The sequence below is a fragment of the Balaenoptera acutorostrata genome, chromosome 11, assembly GCF_949987535.1.
Source record: "Balaenoptera acutorostrata chromosome 11, mBalAcu1.1, whole genome shotgun sequence".
In the NCBI taxonomy this organism is placed as follows: Eukaryota; Metazoa; Chordata; class Mammalia; order Artiodactyla; family Balaenopteridae; genus Balaenoptera; species Balaenoptera acutorostrata.
In genome coordinates this window covers 75,018,707-75,040,387 of record NC_080074.1, presented here as the reverse complement: position 1 = coordinate 75,040,387, position 21,681 = coordinate 75,018,707, and the positions used below count along the sequence as shown (strand labels likewise).

The window sequence follows — 21,681 nt, the reverse complement described above, 5'->3', positions numbered from 1 at the left end:
TTATATCTTTTCAAGAAAGCAGTTCTTAGTTTTATTAATCTTTTCTATTATCTTTTTATTTTCTATTTTATTTATTTCTGCTCTGAAATTTGTTATTTTATTTCATCTACTATCTGTAGGCTCAGTTTGTTCTCTTTCTAGTTCCTTGAGGTGTAAAGTTACTTTGTTTATTTGAGATCTTTTGTTTATTGATGTAGGCATTTATCACCATGAATTTCCCTTTTAAAACTGTTTTTGCTACATCCCTTAAGTCTTGTTATGTTGTTATTTCCATTTTCATTTGTCTCAAGATATTTTTTCTCTTTTGATTTCTTCTTTAACCCATGATTGTTCAGGAGCATTTTGTTTAATCTCCACATATTTGAATTTTCCAGTTTTCCTCTTGTAATTGATTTCTAGTTTAATACCACTGTAGTTGGAAAACATGCTTGATATTATTTCAGTCTTTAAAAAGAATTTGAGACTTGTTTGTTTTTTGATATTGAGCTCCATGAGCTGTTTGTATATTTTGGAGATTAATCATTTGTCTGTTGTTTCATTTGCAAATGTTTAGTCCCATTCTGAGGGTTGTCATTTCATCTTGTTTATGGTTTCCTTTGCTGTGGAAAAGCTTTTAAGTTTAATTAGGTCCCATTTGTTTATTTTTATTTTTATTTTCATTGCCCTAGGAGGTGGGTCAAAAAAGATCTTTCTGTGATTTATGTCAAAGAGCGTTTTTCCTATGTTTTCCTCTAAGAGTTTTATAGTGTCCAGTCTTACATTTAAGTATTTAATCTGTTTTGAGTTTATTTTTGTGTATGGTGTTAGGGAGCATTCTAATTTCATTCTTTTACATGTAGCTGTCCAGTTTTCCCAACACAACTAACTGAAGAGGCTGTCTTTTCTCCATTGTATGTTCTTGCCTCCTTTGTCATAAATTAGGTGACTATATGTGCATGGGTTTATCTCTGGTCTTTCTATCCTTTGCCATTGATCTATATTTCTGTTTTTGTGCCAGTACCATATTGTCTTGATTACTGTAGCTTTGTAGTATAGTTTGAAGTCAGGGAGCCAAATTCCTTCAGCTTCGTTTTTCTTTCTCAAGATTGCTTTGGATATTCAGGGTCTTTTGTGTTTCCACATGAATTGTAAAATTTTTTGTTCTAATTCTGTGAAGAATGCCATTGGTAATTTGATAGACATTGCATTGAATCTGTAGGTTGCTTTGGGTAGTATAGTCATTTTCACAATATTGAGTCTTCCAATCCAAGAACATGGTATATTTCTCCATCTGTTTATGTCATCTTTGATTTCTTTCATCAGTGTTTTGTAGTTTTCTGAGTACAAGTCTTTCACCTCCTTATGTAGGGTTTTATGTTTTTCTTTTTTTAATAAATTTATTTATTTATTTATTGATTTTTGGAAGCATTGGGTCTTCGTTGCTGCGCATGGGCCTTCTCTAGTTGCGGAGAGTGGGGGCTACTCTTCGTTGAGGTGCACAGGCTTCTCATTATGGTGGCTTCTCTTGTTGTGGAGCATGGGCTATAGGTGCACAGGCTTCAATAGTTGTGGCACATGGGCTCAGTAGTTGTGGCTCACAGGCTTTGTTGCTCTGCGGCATGTGGGATCTGCCCAGAGCAGGGCTCGAACCCGTGTCCCCTGCATTGGCAGGTGGATTCTTAACCACTGTACCACAAGGGAAGTCTCCCTTAGGTAGGTTTATTCCTAGGTATTTTATTCTTTTTGTTGCAATGTTAAGTGGGATAGTTTCCTTAATTTCTCTTTCTGATTTTTCATTGTTAGTGTATAGGAATGCAAGAGATTTCTGTGCATTTATTTTGTATCCTGCAACCTTACCAAATTCATTGATTAGTTCTAGTAGTTTTCTGGTGGCATCTTTAGGATTTTCTATGTATAGTATCTTATCATCTGCAAACAGTGAAAGTTTTACTTCTTCTTTTCCAATTTGTATTCCTTTAATTTCTTTTTCTTCTCTGATTGCCGTGGCTAGGTCTTCCAAAACTAGTTTGAATAAGAATGGTGAGATTGGACATCCTTGTCTTGTTCCTGATCTTAGTGGAAACAATTTCAGTTGTTTACCATTGAGTATGATGTTTGCTGTGGGTTTGTCATGTATGGCTTGTATTATGTTGAGGTAGGTTCTGTCTATGCCCACTTTCTGGAGAGTTTTTATCATAACTTGGTGTTGAGTTTTGTCAAAAGCTTTTTCTGCGTCTATTGAGATGATCATATGTTTTTTTTTAATTTGTTAATATGGTGTATCACATTTGTTGATTTGCATATATTGAAGAATCCTTGCATCCCTGGGATAAATCCCACTTGATCATGGTGTATGATCCTTTTAATATGTTGTTGGATTCTGTTTGCTAGTATTTTGTTCAGGATTTTTGCATCTATGTTCATCAGTGATATTGGTCTATAAATTTTTTTGTTTGGTATCTTTTTCTGATTTTGGTATCAGGGTGATGGTAGCTTCGAAGAATGAATTTGGGGGTGTTCCTCCCTCTGCAATATTTTGGAAGAGTTTGAGAAGGATAGTTGTTAGGTTTTTTCTAAATGTTTGATAGAATTCGCCTGTGAAGCCATCTGGTCCTGGACTTCTGTTTATTGGAAGATTTTTAATTACAGTTTCAATTTCATTACTTGTGATAGGTCTGTTTATACTTTCTAATTCTTCCACGTTCAGTCTTGGAAAATTGTAGCTTTCCAAGAATTTGTCCATTTCTTTGTGACTGTCCATTTTCTTGGCATATAGTTGTTTGTAGTAGTCTCTTATAATCCTTTGTAGTTTTGTGGTGTCAGTTGTGATTTCTCCTTTTTCATTTCTCATTTTATTGATTTGCGACCTCTCCCTTTTTCTCCTGGTGAGTCTGGCCAAGGGTTCAATTGTGTTTATCTTCTCAAAGAACCAGCTTTCGTTTTATTGATCTTTGCTGATGTTTTCTTCGTTTCTATTTCATTTATTTCTGCTCTGATCTTTATGATTTCTTTCCTTCTACTGTCCTGGGTTTTCTTTGTTCTTCTTTCTCTAGTTGCTTTAGGTGTAGGGTAGATTGTTTATTTGAGATTTTTCTTGTTTCTTGAGGTGAAATTGAATTGCTATAAACTTCCCTCTCAGAACTGCTTTTGCTGCATTTCAGAGGTTTTAGGGGACATGTTTTCATTTTCATTTGTTTCTGTGTATTTTTTAATTTCTTCTTTGATTTTTCAGTGATATCTTGGTGATTTCATACTGCACTGTTTAGCCTCCATGTATTTGTGTTTTTTGTAGTCTTTTTCCTGTAATTGATTTCCAGTCTCGTAGCATTGTGGTCAGAAAAGATGCTTGATACAATTTCAATTTTCTTAAATTTTCTGAGGCTTGATTTGTGACCCAAGATATGATCTATTCTGGAGAATGTTCCATTTGCACTTGAGAAGAAAGTGTATTCTGCCACTTTTGGGTGGAATGTTCTATAAATAATAATTAAACCTATCTAGTTTATTGTGTCATTTAAACCTTGTGTTTCCATATTTATTTTCTCTTTGGATGATCTGTCCGTTGGTGTAAGTGGGGTGTTAAAGTCCCCTACTATTATTGTATTACTGTCGATTTCCCCTTTCATGGTTGTTAGCATTTGCCTTATGTATTGTGGTGCTCCTTTGTTGGGTACATAAACATTTATAATTGTTATATCTTTTTCTTGGATTGATGATCTCTTGATCATTAGGTAATGTCCTTCCTTATCTCTTGTAACAGTCTTTATTTTATCTGATATGAGTATTGCTACTCCAGCTTTCTTTTTATTTCCCTTTGCATGGAATATCTATTTCCATCCCTTCATTTTCAGTCAGTATGTGTCCCTCGTTCTGAAGTGGGTCTCTTGAAGACAGTATATATATGGGTCTTGTTTTTGTATCCATTCAGCCAGTCTGTATCTTTTGGTTGGGACATTTAATCCATTTACATTCAAGGTTATTATCGATATGTATGTTCCTATTACCATTTTCTTAATTGTTTTGGGTTTGTTTTTGTGGGTCTTTTTCTTCTCTTGTGTTTCCCATCTAGAAAAGTTTCTTTAGCATTTGTTGTAAAGCTGGTTTGGTGGTGCTCAATTCTATTAGTTTTTTCTTGTCTGAAAAGCTTTTGACTTCTCCATTGAATTTGAATGAGATCCTTGCTGGGTGGAGTAATCTTGGTTGTAGGTTTTTCTCTTTCATCACTTTAAGTATATCCTGCCACTCCCTCTGGCCTGCAGAGTTTCTGCTGAAAAATCAGCTGATAACCTTATGGGGACTCCTTTGTATGTTATTTTTTGTTTTTCCCTTGCTGCTTTTAATATTTTTTTCTTTGAATTTAATTTTTGTTAGATTGATTAATATGTGTGTTGGTGTGTTTGTCCTAGGGTGTATCCTTTATGGGACTCTGTGCTTCCTGGACTTGGGTGACTATTTCCTTTCCCATATTCGGGAAGTTTCCCACCATAATCTCTTCAAATATTTTCTCAGTCCCTTTGTTTTTCTCTTCTTCTTCTGGGACCCCTATAATTCAAATGTTGGTGCGTTTAGTGTTGCCCCAGAGGTCTCTGAGATTATCTTCAATTCTTTTCATTCTTTTTTCATTATTCTGCTCCTTGGCAGTTATTTCCACCATTTTGTCTTCCAGCTCACTTATTTGTTCTTCTGCCTTGGTTATTCGTTCCTTCCATTGTATTTTTCATTTCAGTTATTGTGTTGCTCATCTCTGTTTGTTTGTTCTTTAGTTCTTCTAGATCTTTGTTAAACATTTCTTGTGTTTTCTCAATCCGTGCCTCCATTCTATTTCTGAGATTCTGGATCATCTTTACTATCATTACTTTGAATTCTTTTTCAGGTAGATTCCCTATTTTCTCTTCATTTATTGGTCCTGTAAGTTTTTACCTTGCTCCTTCATCTGTGACATATTTTTTTGCCGTCTCATTTTTTTTTTCTTTATGGGTGGGATTGTGTTCCTGTCTTAGTGGTTGTTTGGCCTGAGGCTTCCAACAGTGGAGTTTGTAGGCTGTTGAGTAGAGCTGCATCTTGGTGCAGAGATGAGGACCTCTGGGAGACCTCATTCCAATGAATATTCCCTGGGGTCTGCGGTTCTCTGTTAGTCCAGTGGTTTGGACTCAGAGCTCCCATCACAGGAGCTTCAGCCCAACCCCTGGCTCGTGAACCAAGATCCTTTTAGAGAAATGGTATGCATCCAAATTTTAAGCCTCTCTGTCCAGAAGTTCCTTAACTTCAGACAAGTTCTTTAATCTGGAGAGCCACTTGCCAGGCGCTTCCCAGACCCCCTCTCTGTGACCGCCAAACTTCTTTTTCCTCCAGACCCTTTAAACTGCCTCTAGGTATTTTTCTGATTTCCTCTTTCTATTGGTTGTTTAGTAGGATATTGTTTAGCCTCTATGTGTTTGTGTTTTTTTACAGTTTTTTTCTTCTGGTTGATTTCTAATCTCATAGTGCTGTGGTCAGAAAAGATGCTTGATATGATTTCAATTTTTTAAAATTTCCTGAGGCTCACTTTGTGGCCCAGTGATCAATCCTGGAGAATGTTTCATGTGCACTTGAGAGGAATGTGTATTCTTCTGCTTTTGGATGGGATGCTCTGTAAATATCAGTTAAGTCCACCTGGTCTAATGTGTCATTTAAGGCCTGTGTTTCCTTATTGATTTTCTGTCTGAATGATCTGTCCACTGATGAAATTGGGGTGTTAAAGTCCCCCACTAATATTGTGTTCCTGTTGATTTCTCCCTTTATGGCTGTTAATATTTGTCTTATATATTGAGGTACTCTTATTTGGGTGCATATATATTTACAATTGTTGTATCTTCTTCTTGGATTGTTCCCTTGATCATTATGTAATGCCTTTCTTTGTCTCTTGTAAAGTCTTTATTTTAAAGTGTATTTTGTCTGATATGAGTATTGTGACTCCAGCTTTCTTTTGATTTTCATTTGCATGGAACACTTTTTCCATCCCCTAATTTTCAGTCTGTATGTGTCCCTAGATCTGAAGTGGGTCTCTTGTAGACAGAAGATATATGGGTCTTGTTTTTGTATCCATTCAGCCAGTCTCTGTCTTTTGGATGGAGCAATTAATCTGTTTACATTTAAAGTAATTATTGATATATATGTATTTATTGCCATTTTGTTAATTGTTTTGTGTTTGTTTTTGTTAGTCTTTTTTCTTCCCTTCCTCTTTTGTTCTCTTCTCTTGTGATTTGATGGCTAACTTTAGTGTTGTGTTTGGGATGCTTTTTCTGCTTTATGTGTGTATCTACTGTAGATTTTCAGTTTGCAGTTACCATGAGGTTTTGATATAGAAGTCTATATATAAGTAAGATTGTTTTAAGTTGCTTGTCTTTTCATTTCAAATGTCTTTCCAATATCCTGCATTTGTGCTCTCCTCTTCTCACAATTGCTGGTTTTGATACCATATTTTGTACAGATGATTTCCTACATTTACTGTTTGTTTGCCTTTACCAATGAGCTTTTCCATTAGTAATTTTCCCGTTTTTAGTTGTGGCTTATTCTTTTCTGCTTAGAGAAGTTCCTTTAGCGTTTGTTGCAAAGCTCATCTGGTGGTGCTGAATTCTCTTAGCTTTTTCTTCTCTGTAAAGCTTTTGATTTCTCCATTGAATCTGAATTAAAGCCTTGCTCAGTAGAGTATTCTTGGTTGTAGGTTTTTCCCTTTTTCCCTTTCATCACTTTAATATATTGTGCCCTTCTTGCCTGCAGAGTTTCTGCTGAGAAATCAGCTGTTAACCTTATGGGAGTTCCCTTGTATGTTATTTGTTGCTTTTCCCTTGTTGCTTTTAGTATTTTTTCTTTATCTTTAATTTTTGTCAATTTGATTACTGTGTCTCGGCGTATTTCTCCTTGGGTTTATCCTGCCTGGGACTCTCTGTGCTTCTTGGACTTGGGTGGCTATTTCCTTTCCCATGTTAAGGAAGTTTTCGACTATAATCTCTTCAAATATTTTCTCTGGTCCTTTCTCTCTCTCTTCTCCTTCTGGGACCCCTATAATACAAATGTTGGTGCATTTAATGTTGTCCCAGAGATCTCTTTGGCAGTCTTCATTTCTTCTCATTCTTTTTTCTTTTTTCTGTTCTGCAGCAGTGATTTCCACCATTCTGTCTTCCAAGTCACTTATTCGTTCTTCTGCCTCAGTTATTCTGCTATTGATTCCTTCTAGTCTATTTTTCACTTCACTTATTGTATTGTTCATCTCTGTTTGTTTGTTCTTAATTCTTCTAAGTCTTTGTTAAACATTTCTTGAACCTTCTCAATCCTTGCCTCCATTCTTTTTCCAGCATCTTGTATCATCTTCACTATCAGTATTCTGAATTCTTTTTCCAGCAGATTGCCTATCTCCACTTCTCTTAGTTGTTTTTCTGGGGTTTTATCTTGTTCCTTCATCTGGGAGGTATTCCTCTGCCTTCTCATTTTGTCTAACTTTCTGTGATGGTGGTTTCTGTTCCACATGCTGCAGGATTGTAGTTCTTGCTTCTGTCTGTCCTCTGGTGGTTGAGGGTGTGTAAGAGGTTGTGCAGGTTTCCTGATAAAGGGACTCCACTGGTGAGTGGAGCTTGGTCTTTTCCCTCTGGTGGGCAGGGCCATGCTGAAGAAAACTTTAAGCAGCCTGTCTGCTGATGGGTGGGGCTGTGTTCCTGCCCTGTTTGTTGTTTGGCCTGGGGCACCCAACACTTTTGGATGAGGCTAATGGCAGCCTCTGGGAGGGCTTACACTAAATGAATACTCCCCAGAACTGCCACTGCCAGTGTCTTTGTCCCCACAGTGAGCCACAGCCACCCCCCGCCTCTGCAGGATACCCTCCAATATTAGCAGGTAGGTCTGGCCCTGTCTTTTATGAGGTCACTGCTTTTTTTCCCCTGGGTTCTGGTCCACACAGAACCTTCTGTGCCCCCTTCAAGAGTGGAGTCTCTGTTTCCTCCAGTCCCATGGATTTTCTGTGATCAAACCCCACAGGCTTTCAAAGCCAGATTCTCTGGGGGCTCCTCCTCCCATTGCTGGACCCCCAGGCTGGGAAGACTGACATGTGGCTCAGCACTTTCACTCCTGTGAGAGGGCCTCTGTGGCACAACTGCTCTCCAGTCCATGGGTCACCCACCTGGCTGGTATGATATTTGATCTTATCGTGATTGTGCCCCTCCTAACGTCTCATTGTGGCTTCTTCTTTGTCTTAGGCTTTAGGGTATCTTTTTTGGTAGGTTCTAGCATTTTTCTGTCCATGGTTGTTCAGCAATTAGTTGTGATTTTGGTGTTTCCGTAGGAAGGGATGAGTCCACATTCTTCTACTTCACCATCTTGAGCTCAAGATAAAAGCTCTACATTTTTATTTCCCTCCCCCATTTTGTTTTCGATATCACGTCTTACTTCTTCTTATCTTGTGTATCTATTAACAAGTTACTGTAGTTGTTATTTTTACTACTTTTGTCTTTTAACTTTCATACTAGTATTATAAGTGATTAACGACCCTTACAACATTAGATTATTCTAAAGTTTACATATTTACCTTTACCAGTGAGATTTATACTTTCACATATTTTCCTGTTACTAACTACTGTTATTCTGTTTTGTCTTAAAGAAGTTCTTTTAACATTTCTTTTAAAGCCAGTCTAGTGGTGAAAAACTCCTTTAGTTGTTGCCTTTCTGGAAAACTCTTTATCTCTTCTTCTAATCTGAAGAACAAATTTGCCAGGTAGAGTATTGTTGGTTGGTAGTTTTTTTTTTTTTCTTCCTGCAATTTGAATATATTTTGCCACTCCTTTCTGGACTGCAAAGTTCATGCTGAAAAACCTGCTGAGAGTCTTATGAGGGTTCCCTTATACTTAACAAGTTGTTTTTCTCTTGCTGCTTTTAAGACTGTCTCCTTGTTTTTAACTTTTGATAAGTTAATTATAATGTGTCCTGGTGAGAGTCTCTTTGGATTCATCTTATTTGGAACTTTATTGTCTTCTTGGATCTGGAGGTATGTTTCCTTCCCCACATTAGGGAATTTATTGGCCATAATTTTTTCAAACCAATTTTCTGCCCTTTTTTCTTCTTCTTTTCATTTTTGGACCCCTATAATGTAAATAATGGTCCACTTGATATTGTCCCATAAGTCCCTTATGCTATTTTCACTCTTTTTCATTCCTTTATCTTTTTTGCTACTCTCATTTGATGAATTCCTTTGCCTTATTTTGAGTCTTCTGATCACTTATTCAGCTTAATCTGGTCTCTGTTGAACCTTTCTATTGTATTTTTCGGTTCAGTTATTGTATTCTTCAGCTCTGATTTCTGTTTGGTATTTTCTTATATTTTCTGTTTCTTTGTTGAAATTCTCACTTAGCTCATATGCTGATCTCCTGACCTCAGCGAGCAGTTTTATGACTGTTATTTTGTAAGGTATGTGCTAAATTGCTTATCTGCATTTCATTAAGGTCTTCTTCTGAGGCTTTATCTTTTTCTTTAATCTGGAAAATATTCTTCTGTTTCTTCATTTTCCTTGACACTCTTTGTTGGTTTTTATGCATTAGAGAAAACAGCTACCTCTCCTAGTCTTGAAGGAGTGGCTACATGCAGGGGATGATCACTATGTTTTGACCTCACCCTAGGTCTTTGTTGTCTCTCAACCCTTTGTGATTGTCCAAGCAACCTAGTTCATTTTTAGTGGTTCCCAGTTGAGGGTGTGCCAAAACCACCAGGTTCCTAAAGGGGACGATCTCAGTCAAAACATAGATTTAGTCTGATTGGAAGCTGGACCCTCAGCAAACAGCTTTTAAAGTACACAAATATACCTCTTCCATGAGAAAACTTTCAGATGGAAATTTCTTTCTGCTTCCTCTGCTCTGAGACCTGATGTGATAGCCAGTTGAGAACTGTTTCTTTGTTTGCTACCATCCCATTGAACCTGTGAAAATAAGCACTGCTGACCACCAGAGCCAGGCTGTCAAGGGATGTGTCCTCTGGGCAGCAGCCTCAAAAGTCAGGGTGCCAGATGTGTGCACAAACTCTTTTCTGGGAGATACCAATGTCAACTGAAAAGAATGCACAACCTAAAAATTGAGAATTATGTTTTATTCAGCAGGCATACTGAGGACTTAAGCCCAAGGGACAGCCTCTCAGATAGCTCTGAGGAACTGTTCCTTAGAGGTAAAGGAAGAGCCAGGATATATAGGAGTTTTTGCAAAAACAAACAACAAACAGATGGTCAGAACATCAAAGGATTACTGTTAATTAAAGAAAAACCAGACATCTCAAGTTAATAATATAGCACTTTTCTATGTGTGGGAAGATGCAAGTATCTGGGCTCATTGAAATCATTCCTTTGATATGCACCTTAACTGTCTAGGTCCAGTATCCTGTTTTCTCCATCCTGAATCCCTCAGGGTGCACCTGTGGGTGCAGGGGGTTGGGGAGGCTGCAGTAGCTGATGGCTTGATGGCTGCAACATCCTTTGTTTACTGATTTAACAAGTGACATTCTTTGTGACAACCTAGAATAAGACAGAGGGAAAGGGCAAAGATGGCACCTGCTGGTCTCTGTGGTCTTTGAAAAGTATTTCAGTCTGTCGCTAAATGTGTGTCAAATAAGAAGCCTGTTCCTGAGGCTGAAGATTTAAGATAAGCAAATAAGCCTCTCTCACGGAAACATTCGGGGTATGTTTCAGTCTCCTACCTCTGTGCTGTGCCCTGGGGGAATAACTGGTTAAGAATTCTTTCTCCATTTGTTATAGTGCTATAGGACCTACAGATGTAAGACCCACTGGCTACCAGAGCAAGGCAAACAAGGGGTGGAAACCACAAAAACTGGGGCACAGATGTGTGTACAGGCTCATCTCTGGGAACAAGGCAGAGAGAGAGCATGAAGATAGTGCCTAGACTCTGAGGTCTCTGGAGAGGATTACAGTCTGCTCTTAGATATGAGTTTAATTAGAAGCCTTCTGTTCAGGCCACATCTATGAAGTTAAACTAATAGGCTTCTTTCACAGAAAGATTGGGTATGTCAGTGGGCTACTTCTGCTCTAGGCCCTGGGGAGTAGTCTTGTGGAGCTTGTGCAAACACTTTGAGAACTGTTTCTCAGTTTCCTATAGTCTTGTGGATCTCATGGACAAAGGCTTCACTGGCTTTCAAATCTTGATGTTTGGGAGGCTCATCTCTCAGTTGCAGGTCTTAGAAGTTCAGGAACCAAATATAAGGTTCGAACCATTAGCTCTTCATGGAGAAACTTGTAGTAAGTTCCTTCCTGATTGTGGGTTGCTGCACCTGGAGTGGGGGTTATGGTGTCTCAGCATAATCTGAGATTGAGTCTGTCCTACCTGTCCTACCTGCTTCAATGTGGGTTTTTTCTAATTTGGCCAATGTGTGGGAGGATCTTGGCTAGTTGAGGTTTTTTTGGGGGGGCGGGGGAGGTTCTTTTAGAAGAAATTGTTCTGTGTGTAGCTGTAGATTAAGTGTGTCCATGGGAGAAGGTGAGTTCAGGATCCCTCTACATTGCCATCTTTAACTGCAACTTATTTAATTTTAAAATAGTATAGGAATACAGTTTAAATATGATAGTTTAAAATGGGAGGGTAATCACTAGAGAAATGCAGACACATGGAAGAACTTCAGAATGCAAAAGGGTGGGGATGTCACACTAGGAAACCTGATCAAGGTGAGAAAAAATGAGAACACTTCTACATAAACAATAAATGTAAAATGTAAGGAATGAATGAATCCTGCTTAGCAATATATTAAATTTTATTAGAGGATTGGTGTTTCTTATCAAGATTAGAGGAATATCAAATTGAGACGAATATCTCTACATATCTTTTAAGAAACATGTAGAACATAATAATAAAGGTTGAAAATAAAAAGATAGCAAAAGATATATATATAAAGAAAATATATAGTATTAGGGACAGTATAAATGCAATAAATGCCCATTTAGAGAAGAGAAGAAGAGAATATAGAAAGTTATTGATCCATACCAATAATGAAATCCTGCTGAGCAGGCATTGTGAAGGCTTGCTGAACCTACAGAATGGGGGAAATTCCTTGAATAATTCAGTTTTTTTTTTTCTATTTGGGCTGCTCTTTTTCTGTTTTTCTCTCTCAAAAGATCTGAAGTTGGTATTGTAGTATATGTCTACCTTGGGGTCTGTGTAGCTTTCTCAGCTTGTGGGTTCCTGGTACAAGTTTGAGACTTGAATGTTTTAAGGATTGAGCATACAATACTTTTTTTTATATATATACAGCAGGTTCTTATTAGTCATCCATTTTATACACATCAGTGTATACATGTCAATCCCAATCTCCCAATTCATCACACCACCACCACCACCCCCTGCTGCTTTCCCCTTTTGGTGTCCATACGTTTGTTCTCTACATCTGTGTCTAAATTTCTGCCCTGCAAACCGGTTCATCTGTACCATTTTTCTAGGTTCCACATATATGCGTTAATATACAATATTTGTTTTTCTCTTTCTGACTTACTTCACTCTATATGACAGTCTCTAGATGCATCCACATCCCTACAAATGACCCAATTTCGTTACTTTTTATGGCTGACTATTATTCCATTGTATATATGTACCACAACTTCTTTATCCATTCGTTTGTTGATGGGCATTTAGGTTGCTTCTATGACCTGGCTATTGTAAATAGTGCTGCAATGAACACTGGGATGCATGTGTCTTTTTGAGTGATGGTTTTCTCAGGGTATATGCCCAGTAGTAAGATTGCTGGGTCATATGGTAGTTCTCTTTTTAGTTTCGTAAGGAACATCCATACTGTTCTCCATAGTGGCTATATCAATTTACATTCCCAACAACAGTGCAAGAGAGTTCCCTTTTCTCCACACCCTCTCCAGCATTAGTTGTTTGTAGATTTTCTGATGATGCCCATTCTAACTGGTGTGAGGTGATACCTCATTGTAGCTTTGATTTGCATTTCTCTAATAATCAGTGATGTTGAGCAGCTTTTCATGTGCTTCTTGGCCGTCTGTATGTCTTCTTTGGAGAAATGTCTATTTAGGTCTTCTGCCCATTTTTGGATTGGGTTGTTTGTTTTTTTAATATTGAGTTGCATGAGCTGTTTGTATATTTTGGAGATTAATCCTTTGTCCGTTGATTCGTTTGCAAATATTTTCTCCCATTCTGATGGTTGTCTTTTCGTCTTGTTTGTAGTTTCCTTTGCTTTGCAAAAGCTTTGAAGTTTCATTAGGTCCCATTTGTTTATTTTTGTTTTTGTTTCCATTACTCTAGAAGGTGGATCAAGATCTTGCTGTGATTTATGTCAAAGTGTGTTCTTCCTATGTTTTCCTGTAAGAGTTTTATAGTGTCTGGTCTTACATTTAGGTCTCAAATCCATTTTGAGTTTATTTTTGTGTATGGTGTTAAGGAGTGTTCTAATTTCATTCTTTTACATGTAGCTGTCCAGTTTTCCCAGCACCACTTATTGAAGAGACTGTCTTTTCTTCATTGTATATCCTTGCCTCCTTTGTCATAGATTAATTGACCATAGGTGGGTGGGTTTATCTCTGGGCTTTCTATCCTGTTCCATTGATCTATATTTCTGTTTTTGTGTCAGTACCATGTTGTCTTGATTACTGTAGCTTTGTAGTATAGTCTGAAGTCAGGGAGTCTGATTCCTCCAGCTCCATTTTTTTCCCTCAAGACCTCTTTGGCTATTTGGGGTCTTTTGTGTCTCCATACAAATTTTAAGATTTTTTGTTCTAGTTCTTTAAAAAATGCCATTGGTAATTTGATAAGGATTGCATTGAATCTGTAGATTGCTTTGGATAGTATAGTCATTTTCACAATATTGATTCTTCCAATCCAAGAACATGGTATATCTCTCCATCTCTTGGTATCATCTTTAATTTCTTTCAACAGTGTCTTATAGTTTTCTGCATACAGGTCTTTTGTCTCCCTAGGTAGGTTTATTCCTAGGTATTTTATTCCTTTTGTTGCAATGGTAAATGGGAGTGTTTCCTTAATTTATCTTTCAGATTTTTCATCATTAGTGTATAGGAATGCAAGATATTTCTGTGCATTAATTTTGTATCCTGCAACTTTACCAAATTCATTGATTAGCTCTAGTAGTTTTCTGGTGGCATCTTTAGGATTCTCTATGTATAGTATCATGTCATCTGCAAACAGTGACAGTTTTACTTCTTCTTTTCCAATTTGTATTCCTTTTTATTTCTTTTTCTTCTCTGATTGCCGTGGCTAGGACTTCCAAAACTATATTGAATAGTGGTGAGAGTGGACATCCTTGTCTTGTTCCTGATCTTAGAGGAAATGCTTTCAGTTTTTCAGAGTTGAGAATGATGTTTGCTGTGGGTTTGTTTTCTGATTTGGATTCCTTTTCTTTCTTTTTCCTCTCTGATTGCTGTGGCTGAAACTTCCAAAACTATGTTGAATAATAGTGGTGAGAGTGGGCAACCTTGTCTTGTTCCTGATCTTAGAAGAAATGGTTTCAGTTTTTCACCATTGAGAACAATGTTGGCTGTGAGTTTGTCATATATGGCCTTTATTATGTTGAGGTAGGTTCCCTCTAGGCCCACTTTCTGGAGAGTTTTTATCATAAATGGGTATTGAATTTTGTCAAAAGCTTTTTCTGCATCTATTGAGATGATCATATGGTTTTTATTCTTCAATTTGTTAATATGGTGTATCACATTGATTCATTTGCATATATTGAAGAATTCTTGCATCCCTGGGATAAATCCCACTTGATCATGGTGCATGATCCTTTTAATGTGTTGTTGGATTCTGTTTGCTAGTATTTTTTGAGGATTTTTGCGTCTATATTCATCAGTGATATTGGTCTGTAATTTTGTTTTTTTGTAGTATCTTTGTCTGGTTTTGGTATCAGGGTGATGGTGGCCTCATAGAATGAGTTTGGGAGTGTTCCTTCCTCTGCAATTTTTTGGAAGAGTTTGAGACGGATGTGTATTAGCGCTTCTCTAAATGTTTGATAGAATTCACCTGTGAAGCCATCTGGTCCTGGGCTTTTGTTTGTTGGAAGATTTTTAATCACAGTTTCAATTTCATTACTTGTGATTGGTCAGTTCATATTTTCTGTTTCTTCCTGGTTCAGTCTTGGAAGGTTATACCTTTCTAAGAATTTGTCCATTTCTTCCAGGTTGTCCATTTTATTGGCATAGAGTTGCTTGTAGTAGTCTCTTAGGATGCTTTGTATTTTTGTGGTGTCTTTTGTAATTTCTCCTTTTTCATTTCTAATTTTATTGATTTGAGTCCTCTCCCTCTTTTTCTTGATGAATCTGGCTAATGGTTTGTCAAATTTATCTTCTCAAAGAACCACATTTTAGTTTTATTGATCTTTGCTATTGTTTTCTTTGTTTCTATTTCATTTATTTCTCCTCTGATCTTTATGATTTCTTTCCTTCTGCTAACTTTGGGTTTTGTTTGTTCTTCTTTCTCTAGTTCCTTTAGGTGTAAGGTTAGGTTGTTTATTTGAGATCTTTCTTGTTTCTTGAGGTAGGCTTGTATAGCTATAAGCTTCCCCCTTAGAACTGTTTTTTCTTCATCCCATGGGTTTTTGGGTCGTCGTGTTTTCATTGTCATTTGTCTCTAGGTATTTTTTTATTTCCTCTTTGAGTTCTTCAGTGATCTCTTGGTTATTTAGTAGTGTATTGTTTAGCCTCCATGTGTTTGTGTTTTTTACGTTTTTTCCCCTGTAATTCATTTCTAATCTTGTAGCGTTTTGGTCAGAAAAGATGCTTGATATGATTTCAATTTTCTTAAATTTACTGAGCCTTGATTTCTGACCCAAGATGTGATCTATCCTGGAGAATGCTCTGTGCGCACTTGAGAAGAAAGTGTAATCTGCTGTTTTGGGATAGAATGTCCTATAAATATCAATTAAATCCATCTGTTCTATTGTGTCATGTAAAGCTTGTGTTTCCTTATTAATTTTCTCTTTGGATTATGTGTCCATTGGTGTAAGTGAGGTGTTAAAGTCCCCCACTATTATTCTGTTACTGTAGATTTCATCTTTCATAGCTGTAGCAGTTGCCTTATCTTCTTGGATGGATCCCTTGATCTTTATGTAGTGTCCTTCCTTGTCTCTTGTAACATTTTTTATTTTAAAGTCTATTTTGTCTGATATGAGTATTGCTACTCCCGCTTTCTTTTGATTTCCATTTGCAGGGAATATCTTTTTCCATCCTCTCAGTTTCAGTCTGAATGTGTCCCTAGGTCTGAAGTGGGTCTCTTGTAGACAGCATAAATATGGTTCTTGTTTTTGTATCCATTCAGCGAGCCTGTGTCTTTTGGTTGGAGCATTTAATCCATTCCCGTTTAAGGTAATTATCAATATGTAAGTTCCTATGACCATTTTCTTAATTGTTTTGGGTTTGTTTTTGTAGGTCCTTTTCTTCTCTTGTGTTTTCCACTTAGAGAAGTTCCTTTAGCATTTGTTGTAGAGCTGGTTTGGTGTTGCTGAATTCTCTTAGCTTTTGCTTGTCTGTAAAGCTTTTGATTTCCCCATCAAATCTGAATGAGGTCCTTGCCGGGTAGAGTAATCTTGGTTGTAGGTTCTTCCCTTTCATCACTTTAAATATATGATGCCACTCCCTTCTGGCTTGTAGAGTTTCTGCTGAGAAATCATCTGTTAACCTTATGGGAGCTCCCTTATATGTTATTTGTCCTTTTCCCTTGCTGCTTTCAATACTTTGTCTTTAATTTTTGCCACTTTGATTACTATGTGTCTCCGTGTGTTTCTCCTTGGGTTTTTCCTGTATGGGACTCTCTACACTTCCTGGACCTGGGTGGCTATTTCCTTTCCCATGTTAGGGAAGTTTTCAACTATAATCTCTTCAAATATTTTCTCTGGGCCTTTCTCTCTCTCTTCTCCTTCTGGGACCCCTATAATGCGAATGCTGTTGAGTTTATTGTTGTCCCAGAGGTCCCTTAGGCTGTCCTCATTTCTTTTCATTCTTTTTTCTTTATTCTGTTCCTCAGCAGTGAATTCCACCATTCTGTCTTCCAGGTCACTTATCCCTTCTTCTACCTCAGTTATTCTGCTTTTGATTCCTTCTAGCATATTTTTCATTTCAGTTATTGTATTGTTCATCTCTGTTTGTTTGTTCTTTAATTCTTCTAGATCTTTGTTAAGCATTTCTTGCATCTTCTCGATCTTTGCCTCCATTCTTTTTCCGAACTCATGGATTATCTTCACTATCATTATTCTGAATGCTTTTCCTGGAAGGTTGCCTATCTCCACTTCATTTTGTTGTTTTTCTGGGGTTTTATCTTGTTCCTTCATCCGGTACATAGCTCTCTGCCTTTTCATCTTGTCTATCTTTCTGTGAATGTGGTTTTTGTTCCCCAGGCTGCAGGATTGTAGTTCTTCTTGCTTCTGCTGTCTGCCCTCTGAACATACAGTACTTTTTAAATGGTTGAATAATGGGGTTGGAGAAGAGGCTCTGCTCTATAAAGTTATTCAGGACCCCTAGCTGGTAGGGACTCTGCTGTCTTTTAACTGGTAGCTTTCCATGTTTGCACTGTATGTTGATATCAGAGGGAAAAGGAAGTGGAGGATTATGCAGAAAATTTTTATAGACCAAGAATGGTAGTGATCTGCACCATATTTGCCAATGACCAGAACTTAAATCACTTGTTCAAACCAGCTGCAAGGGGGGCTAGGAAATGTAGTTTAGCTGTATGCCTAAGAGGAAGGGGAAACAGGTTTGATTGAGCAGCCAGACAGTTTCTCTTTTATACTACCTATCTATCTAAAAAACTATATCCCACCAACAGAGAATATTTATTTTCTATGAATCCGTGGTACATTTATAAACATAATTCATATATAATAATAAGCCATAAAGAAACTCTAAGATATTTATCTATGGAGAGATTCATAGCCACATTCTCTAGTAAAAAATCATTAAAGTTGTAATCAACAGCAACAACGAAAGTGTTTAACCTCCCTTACCTTCTTGGAAATTAAGAAACGCTGTGGGTTTAACAAAGAAAAAGAAAAAAAAGAAAAATATCGAAAGAAAATGCAAATTACATAGAAATTGATGAAAATCAAAGCCAGTGGTGTGTTATACAGAAGATTTATACCTCTAAGAGCTTTTATTATTTAGAAAACCTGAAAGTAAATGAACTGATATCCAACTTAAGAAATTAGAAAGAGAATAGCAGAATAGATTTTCAAATTGCTTTAATATCTTTGTCTTTTTTCAACTACATTTGCTAAGGTTACCTGAAGCCTTTCCTTTTTTCAATAATTTATTTCTTGGTAAATGTCTATTCTGTTGCTTGCTGTTTCTAAACCAATTTAAATTTTATTTCATTTTATTGTTCATCACAGGCAAACTTTTCTTTGTGATTTTAAAATCATCTTAGTGGAATTAAAGTAATATGAAAGAAGAATGCTATAAGATGAATTGGTGTGGTTAAAAAGGAACTATAAGTAGGTATTATTTTATATACTTTGGAGTTGTTAAAATTTTGTTTTTCTTCTAGATTCTGATGGAAGAAGGAGGAATGTGTTCTTTAAAAGGCAGGATAACATCTACTAAGAAAACCGGTCAGTATAACTATAAGTGAATTTTATTCTTTTAAAAAACAACATTTTAACAGAAATTAGTTAAATTTTAAGGTTTTTTTAGAGTTTTGCAAGCAAATATATTTTATAAGTATCTTAGAATATATTAATAATGCAATTGGCTCTTTAAAATTAATTTTATCTTCTATAAAATGTTATACATTATGAATATATATAATATATATATACAACTTACTGAATAATAAACAGATACCTTTGTACTTAGTTTGTATAGTAGTTTAAGAAATAATACATAATTAGTACTTTTGAATATCTTCCCAATTGCATTGCCTATCCTGCCCCCTAGTGGTAACTCTTTTCCTGAATTTGTTTTTTGTGATAGCACATATAGACTTTTCCAATTGCTTGATTTGGAGCTTTCTGCAACAAATTGAGTCAAACTCTATACATTTTTCTGCAACTTACTTTTTGTTCACCCAGTAATATGTTTTGAGGTTCAGTCACGCTGACACTTGTGACTCTAATGCAGTTCATCATTTGTTTTTTCCTATATAGCCTTCTATTGTGTGAATGTAGCACAATCTATGTGTGCATCTTCTGACAAAGATTATTTGAGTTGTTTGTAATATTTTGCTATGATAAACAATGCTACTTTGACAATTTTTGACATTTCTCCTGGCACACATGTATAAAAGTTTCTTCTAGGATATAATTCTAGAAGTAGAATTGGCTAGTTCATATGATATGCACTCTTCTAACTCTTCTTCTAATGCAAAATTGTTTTCCAAAGTAGATGTGCCAGTTTAAACTCCCACTAGCAATAGGTAAAGAGTCTTAGCTGTTACATATTCTCACTAACACTGGGTCAGCTTTTTATCATTGTTGGCAATGTGATATCTCATTGCAATTTCAATTTATATTTCCCATTATTGATTAGGCTCATTGGCCATCCATATTTCATCTGTGAAATGTCTATCATGTCTATTGTCCATGTTTCTTTTAGGAAGTTTGGCTTTCTTTACGAGATGTGTCTTTTGTATATCTATGTCCTTTATACCTTTTATATATCCTAGATTCAAATTGCTTGTAGACTCCTGTGTAGCAGATATTTCATATTTGAGTAGCAGATATTTCATATGTGAGTGGTCTTTTTATTCTATATTTTCTTTTTATTGACAGTACATTCTGGCACTTTTTAGATATTTTGTGATAGAATGATTCTTCAGCATATCTAGTCTGTTGGGATACCTAGAAATCTTTATGGACTTTTTCCATTTTTACTTAATTTAATTTTTTTAATATGTAAAGCATCAATTTGGTTTTTATCCCTCTCCTGTCTGCCCTATTTCCTTCTGCCTCATATGAGTAGCTATTTTTTGTTGGTTTACTGTTTATCATTCCAGTGGACTTTTTTTCTAAATAAAGCCTGATGTGTATAAATGCACATATATGTGTGTCTTAGTTCCCTGCCCTTTTCACTCTAAATGTAATGTAGGATATTTTATTTAATACAGTATATTTTATAGATTAATTAAATGGATTTATTTAATAAATTTTCTGTAGATTTCCTCATATTAGTAGTGGACATTTATTCATCCTTTATTTATGCCCATTTAGTAATTCATTATGTGTATGATCTATAGTTTACTCAGTCAGTACCCTGTTGGTGGACATTTAGGTTGTTTCAAGTATCTCTTTCTTACAAACAATGTGCAGTGAACAACTTTGAGCACATATTTCTTAATTGTGGAGGTACATTTTCAGGGTAATTTCTAGAAGTGGGATTGCTGAATCAAAGAAGAGATACATTGTGGGGGTTTTTTTTGATAGTTATTGCCAAAATTTGATTTTCATAGAAATTGCCAAATTCCCCATTGCATCATTTTGTAATCCTACCAGAAATGTGCTTTTTATTCCACAGCCTCACCAACAGGGATTGTGGTCAAACTTAGGAATTTTTGTGAATCTTATAAAGATATATAGATAGAAGTTTCAGTTTGCACTTCTTTTTCTATGAGTACAGTTGAGCATCTTTTAAAAATGTGTAATGGCTATTTGTGATTTTTTTTCTGTGAACTCTCCATTCATGTCCTTAGACCCATTGAGTTTTTATATATTTTTCTTGATATTTAAGAGCTCTTTATATATTAATATTAAAGAGATTTAGGTCTTTGTAATGTGTCACAAATATTTTCTCCTAGTTTATTATTAATTTTTGATTTGTTTTGTCTGTTTTTACTATGCTTATGGTGTCTCCTGCTTTGCAAAAGGCTTACCATTTTTTATGTAGCTAATATTATCAATCTTTTCTTTTATACCTTTGGATTTAATTAGAAAGACTCTTTACACTCCCTGGTTACAAATGAATTCACTTATATTTTCTTCTAGTGTTAGTATGATTTTATATTTTTGCACTTAGAGTTTATCCTGATTTAGGAGTTTATCCTGATTCAAGTTTTTAAAAATGCATCTTTTCCCTAGGTATTGGTAATACTACCTTTTTATGTATCAACTTTCCATATATACTTCAGTCTGTTCTGGGGCTTTCTTTACCATTCCATTGATCTTTCCTAATCTTCATGTGCTAATATCACATTACTTTTATTATGATTACTTTATGCTATGTTTAATTTCTAAGAGTTACACCTCCCTTTACACTTTTTAAAGAATGTTTCTGGCTATTTTTGATTAATTTTACATGTAAACTTTAAAATCAACTTGTGTAACTTCAAGGATTTTTTTTTTTTTTTTCGGGGGGCGCACACTGCTTGGCATGTGGGATCTTAGTTCCCTGACCAGGGATCAAACCTGTGCCCCCTCCAGTGGAAGCACGGAGTCTTAACCACTGGACACCGGGGAAGTCCCGCCAAGGAAATGTTCCAATTTTTATTAGAAAAGTACTAAATGTATACATTAATTAAGTGTGAATTGTCATCCTAATGATGTTGAGTAGCCCTATATAAGAATAAGGATGCCTTTTTATTAATTCAGTCTAATTGTATATCTTTAATAGTTGTTTAAAACGCCTTTATGCACTTTAATGTTTTCCTCAAGCAGATTCTGCATGTCCTTTACTAGATTTAGCTATAGGTACTTTTCGTTGTTTTTGTTGCTACTTTAGTGTGAATGTACACCCCATGTTTC

The 21,681-nt window shown here is 36.0% G+C and overlaps 1 protein-coding gene across 1 annotated transcript in view; it reads left to right on the top strand.

The window, feature by feature from the left end:
- The window catches only part of C11H12orf40 (chromosome 11 C12orf40 homolog), a 64,210-nt gene that overhangs the window by 36,435 nt on the left and 6,094 nt on the right, over positions 1 to 21,681 (top strand). The window contains 1 exon segment of the mRNA XM_007166911.3: positions 18,495 to 18,558. Within this exon segment, the coding sequence (XP_007166973.2) occupies positions 18,495 to 18,558 (64 nt within the window).